Source organism: Peromyscus eremicus, chromosome 12 (genome assembly GCF_949786415.1).
Source record: "Peromyscus eremicus chromosome 12, PerEre_H2_v1, whole genome shotgun sequence".
NCBI classification, from domain to species: domain Eukaryota; kingdom Metazoa; phylum Chordata; class Mammalia; order Rodentia; family Cricetidae; genus Peromyscus; species Peromyscus eremicus.
Window position 1 is genome coordinate 77,900,414 of NC_081428.1, and position 9,391 is coordinate 77,909,804.

A 9,391-nucleotide genomic window follows, 5' to 3' on the forward strand; every position below is an offset into this window, starting at 1 on the left:
TGTGTCTGGCTTTTCTTTTCTTTTTTTTTTTTTTGTTTTTGTTTTTGTTTTGTTTTTTTGTTTTTTTTTTTTCTTTTTTTTTTTTTTTTGGTTTTTCGAGACAGGGTTTCTCTGTGTAGCTTTGCGCCTTTCCTGGAACTCACTTGGTAGCCCAGGCTGGCCTCGAACTCACAGAGATCCGCCTGGCTCTGCCTCCCGAGTGCTGGGATTAAAGGCGTGCGCCACCACCGCCCGGCTGTATCTGGCTTTTCATGGGCTGGTGTATCTAGCCATGTTCTCAGTCTTCAGTCTCCCAGGCACTGGCCTCTCCAAGGAAAGTAGATGGGATCCATAGTTGTCATCATTCAGATTGGGAAGAAAAGAGGCTTTTTTAGGCTCTTGATTTGTAGGCTACAGGGCCCTCCCATGGAAGGACCTGAGTGGGGACAGACTGCCAGCTCCCAGTAGGGCTGGCATCACTCACCCACCCCCACCCCCACCCCTGGCGGCGGCGGCGGCGGGCACCAAAAGGATCATTAGTCCTTACCTTGCTAGACCATGGCCAGCCACTCAGCCTAACCTTGCTGCACAGCAGGCGCTCCCTGCATGCTGTCCTCTGGTAGCTGTCCCAGTCCCTACCGAGGGCCCCATAATTTCTGAATTTGGAAAGTGCTGTGGCAGAAGGCTAACAGGGCCAGGTTTAGGCTGCTTGGTAGGAGTCTGTCTGGCTAAGATGGGTTTCCTGGATCTGTGGTCGTTCAGCCATCTCGCCAGTTTTGTTGGCTTCTCTTCGGTCCCTTGTCCTCTTGGGTGACCAGCTCATTAAACTCCAGAGCTGGTTCTTTGTTTTGTGGCCTTTGGGATAATGAGCCCACTCTGAAATGGGAGCTGCTAGGAGGGCAGGAGAGACAGCTGACAGCCTGAAGCCGATGACTGAGGCCCCAGCCTAAGGCCTGCACCCCAGGTCTGGTCACATTCCTGAGGGACCTGCCCTCCTGGCCCAAGGGATGGTGTGGGGGAAGGGCTGGCAGAGATGGGTTCCTGGCTGCTGCAGGCTCCTTCTACTGACTTCCAGGGGAGACCAGGCTGTTCTGTATGGAGAACAGGGACCCAGAATCTCAAGATTCCTCATCCCGTAGGATCCAGAGTGGTGGTGGTGGCAACACCCCTCACCTGGGGCTTCTGTTGACTGTTTTGTAGGGGTGAGCCTCTAGACAGATGAACTGAGTTGCCAAGAGGAGAAGGAAAAGGCGGCAGATTGGTTCTTAGAAATAGCCCTTCCACTAGGTTCCATTTTGACCTTTTGTTATGTAAATATGGCCAACCTTGCTTTAGCCTCCCAGGATGGCCTCCAGGGTTTTCTTTTCTTTTTTCTGTCTGTCTGTCTGTCTGTCTGTCTCTCTGAGAGAGGGTCTCTCCATGGCTGCCCTGGAACCCTCTTATGTAGAGCAGACTGACCTGGAACTTATTTGCAGATACCTGCCTGCCTCTGGAAGTACTAGGATTACTAGTCCTAGTACTAGGATTAGAGGCTCTGGGATTAAAGGCATGGGGCGTCTACAGTGTACTTTAGGGGTTATGTAGTACCCCCCAGCTGCTCATACCTGGTACTAAGTCCCCCATTCTTCTTTTTTTTTTCCTCCTCTTGCTTTGTTGCCCCAGGTGCTCGTGGGAGTAGAATATGTGACCCTTCCTTCATGCTCCTCTCCTTTCCTCCCTCACTGATGCCTGCCTTCTTCTTCTTCTTCCAGGTAACCAGGCTTTGATGCTCCCTCAGGAAGTCTGCGTACTCAAGGAGGCCACCCCCGCCGGCTGCTGCTCACATGGTTTCTGGGCCCCTGGCACTCCGGTAGGCCTGGGAGAGGAAGACTCACCATGGTTTCTGGTCCTTGGGGCTTTCTGGGTTTCTCATACAGCCTTGGAGTATAGATTCTGTGCTGGTCTACATTCCGTTATGTGTGTACAGTGCAGGCAGGCAGGCAGCACAGTGTGGGGTGTCTGAGGCTTGTGGCCCAGGCCTTAGGCACAAGCCTTTCTTTTGTCTCTCCTGCTAGGCCTGAAGCACCGGGTACTTTTGCTAGCAGAACTGGCACAGCCATTGCCCTGGGGCTGATATCTAGGGCCTGCTGGGTAACTGTACCTTAGGCTCTTTGTTTCTACCTAGCTGTAGAGAGGTTTGGTTCTCATTCCCTCAGCCACTAAGTCACCTGACTTGCTTTAGCTGCTATATGCAAGGAGCAGGCCGAGCCCTTTGTCAAGTGCTTTCTGTAACATTTTTGTACATCGGTGTACTCTGGAACTTTGGGGTAAGTGGGATTTCCTTCTCTGAACAGGGGCAGGTGTTGGACTGAAGAGAACCTTTTGTCAAGTGTTGAGGGACATAACAGGCCCACCCCAGTGGCGGACAGGATTGGGAGCCTTTCGAGGAAAGGGCAGACAGACATGGGTGGTAGAGAGCTTCAGAGGAATTCAGATTGGACCCAGAAGCCAGGCATGGTGGTGCACAGCACATTCCTTTAATACTGGTGCTCCAAGAGGCAGAGAAGGGTCAATTTGTTTGTTTGTTTGTTTTTGGTTTTTTTCGAGACAGGGTTTCTCTGTGTAGTTTTGGTTCCTGTCCTGGATCTCGCTTTGTAGATCAGTTTGGCCTTGAACTCACAGAGATCCACCTGGCTCTGCCTCCCGAGTGTTGGGATCAAAGGCATGCACCGCCACCATCCGGTGAGACGGGTCAATTTTTGTGAGTCCAGGCCAGCCTGGTCTGCATAACGAGTTCCAGGCCTGGTCGGGGGAGACCCTGTCTTGAAAAAAGAAAGAATTTGGACCCTGAGTGGGAGATGTAGAACTATCTGTGTAAGCTGTTGGAGCCCCAGACTCTTGCTGTGGTTCCGGATGCTGCATTGCTGGCAGCTGTGTCTCCATGGCCTGTGGTCTCAGGGAGCTTTGAGGTGGGCTCAGGCAGCCACGTGGGCACTGGAGTCCCCATTGTGTAGAAGACAAGGCTGGCTATGTGGAGTTGAGTGCAGCTGAGATCTACCTGGAGTACTTCTGACCTCCTGGGGCCTTTGGTACACTTTGCCACCTGTGCTCCCCTGGAGCATTCTCTGTGGAGTGTCCTGCTTGGCTGAGGCTTCTCTGCACAAGTACACAGTATGCCTGAACCCCACCTGCACACACTGCTGCTCTGCTAACAGGTTCCTTTGGAGACACACTTGTGTGTTTATTATTATTTGTGACTACAACGAGAGTTTATACAGCCTGTCTGGAAAGGCCAGCTTGCTGCCTTTCCCAGGCCCCAGATGGCAAACTATCTTTCCTAGAAAGGGCACAGAGCCTGCGAGGTTCACAGGCTCAGACAGTGTCCAGTGTCTCCTGACTCCCGCATAGTAGAGAGCTTTGTAAGGACCAGCAGTTATGGGAGAGAGGATGCAGAATCTGAGTCAGGAGCCAGCAGATGAGGATCACTTGGCTGCCTGGAGGGGTGTTTAAGAGTTACCCCAGGATAGAACAAAGTTTGCAGGCAAAGGAACTTGGTTTGGTTCATAGGATTTTTTGTTTATTTGCCTTTTTATCTTTTAAAATTTAACCTTTCAACATAAGGAAATTACCACCACCAACAAAAATCTGTAAATCTGGGAAGACCAGTCCTGTGGGTTTGCATGCCTAGGCAGGACTAGCCAGTGTACTCTGTGGCCCCTAGTCTATTAGAAGGGTATTTGTTGTGGCTTCTGTAGCCACCTGCTGGCCACTTTGTAGGTTCTCTGCATGTCCCTCAGCCTGTGATTGACCTCTAGAATTGAAGCGGTGACAAAGTGCAATTCAAATTGACATCGTTACTTATGTGTGTGAATGTTTTGCCTGCATGATTATGTGTGCACCACTTGAGTGTGTGCTCCTGTGGAAGTCATAAGGGATTAGATCTCCGGGAACAGGAATTACGGATGGCTGTAAAGAGCAGCAAGTGCTCTTAACCAATAAGCCATCTCTCCAGTCTAAACCCAGTTTGCTTGGCACCTTTATTTATCATAACCTCTTTTTTTTTCATGTGAGTGAATGGCAGACACCTCTCCTTTCTCGTGGGTTGAGACCTGTCCTACTCCCTGTGCCTGAGGAGGGTGGAATTGGGTGGGCTCAGTGCATAATCTGTACCAGGCCATCATGCAGGTTGCAGGTTAACTATCCTGCTGTTCTTGCCCACAGGTGGTGCCCGTGGGCAGGGCACAGGGAGATGGGGCCAGACATGGAGCTGCCCAGCCATTCAAAACAGCTCCTGCTGCAGCTGAACCAGCAGAGGACCAAGGGCTTCCTGTGTGATGTCATCATCATGGTGGAGAATTCTATCTTCCGGGCCCACAAGAACGTCCTGGCTGCTAGCAGCATCTACTTCAAGTCCCTGGTCCTGCATGATAACCTCATCAACCTAGACACAGACATGGTCAGTTCCACCGTGTTCCAGCAGATACTGGACTTCATCTACACGGGCAAGCTGCTGCCCAGTGACCAGCCATCTGAGCCCAACTTCAGCACTCTCCTCACTGCCGCCAGCTACCTCCAGCTGCCTGAGTTGGCAGCCCTCTGCCGCCGCAAACTGAAGCGAGCTGGCAAGCCCTTTGGCCCTGGACGAGTAGGTGCTGCTGGCGTGGGGCGACCAACCCGTAGTCAGCGGCTGTCCACAGCCTCTGTCATCCAGGCTCGGTATCCAGGACTTGTAGATGGGCGCAAAGGACACCCCGCTCCCCAAGAGCTCCCTCAGGCCAAAGGATCAGATGATGAGCTTTTTCTGGGCAGCTCCACCCAGGAAAGCACACATGGCCTGGGCCTGGGGGGCTGCCCAGCTGGTGGGGAGGTGGGCCTGGGGGGTTGTAGCAACAGCACCAACGGGAGCAGTGGGGGCTGTGAGCAGGAGCTGGGTCTGGACCTGTCCAAGAAGAGCCCTCCCCTGCCTCCTACAGCCCCTGGCCCCCACCCCACTCCTGAAGACCCAGCCCAGCTGAGTGACAGCCAGCGCGACTCACCTGCACCCACTTCAACCTCCGCCCTGCCTGTTGGCAACAGTGCCTCATACGCTGAGCTGGGGGCCACTCCTGAGGAGCCCATGGATCTGGAAGGGGCTGAGGACAACCCTGTGAGTCTGCTGGAAGGGCAGGGCGGGCAGCCTCGCAAGAGCCTCCGGCATTCAGCCCGCAAAAAGGATTGGAACAAAAAGGAACCTGTGGCTGGGTCCCCCTTTGATCGGAGAGAAACGGCGACTAAGGGTCCTAACCCAGGGGAGGAAGGGGAGGGGCTTGGGGACAGGGTTCCCAATGGCATTCTGGCCAGCAGTGTTGGTGGGAGTGGCCCCAGTGGGTCATATGGGGAGCCGCCGTACCCCTGCAAGGAGGAGGAGGAGAACGGCAAGGATGGGAGCGAGGACAGTGGGCAGAGTGGGAGCGAGGGGGGCAGTGGGCACGCTGGTGCCCAGTACGTGTACCGGCAGGAAGGCTATGAGACGGTGTCCTACGGCGACAACCTCTACGTGTGCATCCCCTGTGCCAAGGGCTTCCCCAGCTCTGAGCAGCTCAATGCTCATGTGGAGACACACACGGAGGAGGAGTTATTCATCAAGGAGGAGGGGGCTTATGAGGCTGGCAGTGGGGGTGCAGAGGAGGAGGCTGAGGACCTGTCAACACCTAGTGCCGCCTATGCAGCTGAGCCGCGTCCTTTCAAGTGCTCAGTCTGTGAGAAGACCTACAAGGACCCGGCCACACTTCGGCAACACGAGAAGACACACTGGTTGACCCGGCCCTTCCCCTGCAACATTTGTGGCAAGATGTTCACACAGCGAGGCACTATGACGCGCCACATGCGGAGCCACCTGGGCCTGAAGCCCTTTGCCTGTGACGAGTGTGGCATGCGCTTCACCCGCCAGTACCGCCTCACAGAGCACATGCGTGTACACTCAGGTGAGAAGCCTTATGAGTGCCAGCTCTGTGGGGGCAAGTTCACCCAGCAGCGCAACCTCATCAGCCACCTGCGCATGCACACTTCCCCTTCCTAGAAGCCAAAGACCCGAGGGAGCCCTCTGCAGACTTGCCACTTGGGAGCCCACGGAAGGAGGAAGGAGTGAGGAAGTACGGTGGGAGGGAGGGTTGAGCCCCGAAGTCTGCACGAGGCTCCCGGCAGCTCCTCCGGCCCCGCCTCCCCATACCCAGAGCTTTAATCAACAGTGTACCAAGGGAAGCCAGGAGAGGAGCTGCCCGGGCCAGCCCTGCGCCCAGCCCTGCGCGCGTGGTGCTGGTGACTATTCTACCTCCCGTCCCAGCTGGCTCCCAGCTCCCGGAAGGGGCTGCTGAAGAGCCGGTGGGAGTCCATCATGTGGGTGTCGGTGGGACTTGGTCCCTTACCTGCAGTCTGGGCTAGAAGCGGCACAGGGCTTCCCTCCCTGGCCAAGAGTGGTGCCTGGAGCAGGCCCTCGGCTGTCAGGGCCCCGACTGTGTGTGCGCGCGCGCGTGTGTCTTTGCGGTGCCGTGTGACTCTGCTGTTGGGAAGCTGGTGTTGGGTGGCAGTTCCTTTCTCTCTGAGCTCGTACTGGGACAGTCAGGGTGACCCCACTGCCTACCTCTCTACAACTAAAGAGCCCTCTGGGCCTGTGTTACTGTTATTCCTACTGAGCTGTTCCTATTTCCTTTTTACAGTTTTTAAAAATTCCTTTTTAAAACCAAAATGAACAATATTTTCCTCCTGCCTCTTTGGGGATGAGCCTGGGTTTGCAGACTGAATGTAACTGGGGCAGCTGCCCCTCCCTGTCATTTCCCCTGGTCCTGGTACTGTGGGCATGGTTGAACTTGCCTCTCTAAGGCCCCAGAAGCCCTTCTTGCCCAAAGGCTTCCCTGATCCCGAGCCCTGCCTGCCTGGGCTTCCTCAGGAGAACATGCTTTTCCCATAATTTCCAAGGAATGTCACTTGTTAGAGGTACTTACTTTTATTGGGAAACCCCCCCCCCATACATTTTTTGAATGTTGGAACTTGAAGATCGGAAGTTTCAGAGGGGGCAGGGGAGGCTAGACTTGGTGCCAGGGCCATCGGCACTCTTGTTCTCGTGTGTGTATGTGTGTGTGTGTGTTTGTGTGTGTGTGAGTGAGAGAGAGAGTGTGTGAGTATGTGTGTTGCTTATGCACAGATGCTTTGCTTCCTTGCTCACTGAACAAGGTGGAGAGCCTTCTGACCTTTTGCTACCTCTTGAATTCAATACCACAGTACAGTTGAGGTTATAGTTGTTTCCTATAGTGGGAGTATGCTGGGTTGGGCTGGCCCGAGCCCTTTGTGGGCCTCAGCGTTCTCTGAAGGGATGATTGCTGCTCAGGGGATGCTGTTTGTGGGGCAGGTGCTGGGCACCTGAGTAACAGAAGCCATGAGGAGGGAGCAGCTCCCTGCATGGGCCAGGGTGAGGTGGAAATGAGCCCATCCGGTCTCCTCCTGAGCTCTTGTGTGTCTAAGAACCTACTGCAGAGCCAGAGGTACAGGTTGGCCTCCACCTCCATCCAGACTTAGCAAGTATAGGGGTGGGTGTGTCAGCCAGCTTCAGATGCTTCCATGGGCTCCAGGAAGGGGCAAGGCCAGACCAAGATTGTCTGTGCTCTGCCCCAGATGAGCCACAGATCTGGGCCCATAGGCCTTATCATTATGTTGCTTGATGGCTTTTCATGTTCCTTTTGATTTTTTACTAAAGACCAAAAAATTCCAGAGTCATCCCCTGCTCCCACCTCTCCATAGACCCTCTAGCCTGAGTTCAGGGACCCCGTGAGTGGCAAGTGGGAGTGAGGGCACCTGGCCAGGCTCCCGTGGTGCCCTTGCTCTGAGCCAGTACTTTACCCTTTGCCTGTAATCTCTTTTCTGTTCTTGCAAGTCAGACTGAGCAGCTGAGTGAAGACCCATTCCACCCAGGGAAGAAGCAGGGCATGCAGCCTCTGCTCCCCACCCCACCCCACCCCATCCCACCCCACCCCATCCCACCCCACCCCACCCCACCCCACCCCACCCCACCAGCACTTAAGCCACAGGACACAAAGTCTGTACAGCATGCGGACCCCGTGTGGCCTCCCAGGCTGTGGGCAGCCTCATCTGTTGTGCAGAAATTCAGGGACTGGGAGCAGAGCCCCTCAGCACGTCTTGTGCGACAGAGTATTGTACCCACCTTAGTATTGTACCAAGCTTTTCTGTATTTTAATGAGAAAGCAAAACACTAGTTTCCTATTTAAGATTTTAAGGGTCGTTGGGCTTGGCGGGATGGACACTTGGTTTGTTTTCTTTTTTCTTTGTTTTCACTGGTGCATGCTTATGACTGTCCGTGTGCGCGTCTGTGTGTGTGTGTGTGTGTGTGTGTGTGTGTGTGTGTGTGTGTGATGTCAAGAGCCTCAAGGAAATCAGGCCATAGGAGGCCAAAGTGGCTGACAGTTCTCTTTTTTTAGTCATTTAATTCCTGAATGTTTTGGAGGAACAGGAAACAGAAAATAGCAGATGTCATGTAGGAAAAAAAGATAAAAAAAAATATATCAAAAGAAAAAAAAAAGCTCATACCCAAATTCACAAAACCTATTTTTTAAACCAAAGCACATTTTGAATGAGTGTGGAACCTCAGTGGGCTCAGAAAAAAAGATACTAATATATTTATCTCATTGTTTACATAAACTTTTACAGTTTCAGACCTCAGCAGCTATAAGGCCAGTCCCAGGGAACTCTCCCCTCCCTCCTGGGTCTTTCTAAGCTTCTAAGTCGACCCTTGAGCAGCTTAAGGGCAGAGGCAGCCCTGGGTGCTGGGTAAGAACTAGAAGCCCCTCCCTTTAGCTTCACCTGAGCCCTAGTCCCCATTTTTGGGGCCTCTTCAAGCTCAGCTGCCACCAAAGAGCATGCACCAAGCTGACCAGCCCCCAGGCCTCCTGGCTGGACCCAAGGGGTGGATGTCAGCCCCGCCTGTGAGCCTTGTGTTAGTGTGAGAGTCACTCAAGCCAAAAAGCAGGGAGCTTTAGGAAGCTCAGCGGACTCCATCCTGTGCACACCCCACCCCGGGCAGCAGAAGGGTCTGGCTTGAGTCTGGTGCTCACCAACAGATGGTGCGAACACTCAACAGTGTTGTTTTGTATCAATGTTTGTGCAGTGATGAATGTATTTATTTCTCAGACTTAGGGCAAGCTGGTGGAAGCAGGCCCGGCTCTGCCAGTGCCCACTCCCACTGGACCGAGCTACTGCAAGGGCTCTTCCAAGATGAACTTGTGAACACTTAGGAATCTCAGACTTGCAGTATAGCCATACACCTCAGCCTGTGACCCCTGACCTCACATGGCCCAGGAAGTGTGTTTCCGTCCATCAGCACTGAGGGGACCCAGATCCCCACGTGCTTCCCACACTGTCAGTATTCACTGGACCTCAGGTCCTT

General features: G+C 53.7%; 1 protein-coding gene across 1 annotated transcript; it reads left to right on the top strand.

The window, feature by feature from the left end:
- The first annotated feature begins 1,728 nt into the window (after positions 1-1,728).
- Positions 1,729-6,682, top strand: Hic2 (HIC ZBTB transcriptional repressor 2). The gene is made up of 2 exons (XM_059277518.1): positions 1,729-1,828; positions 4,180-6,682. Exons 1-2 carry the CDS (start codon positions 1,803-1,805, stop codon positions 6,014-6,016), a joined length of 1,863 nt encoding a protein of 620 aa, XP_059133501.1. The 5' UTR covers positions 1,729-1,802; the 3' UTR covers positions 6,017-6,682.
- The last annotated feature ends 2,709 nt before the right edge of the window (positions 6,683-9,391 follow it).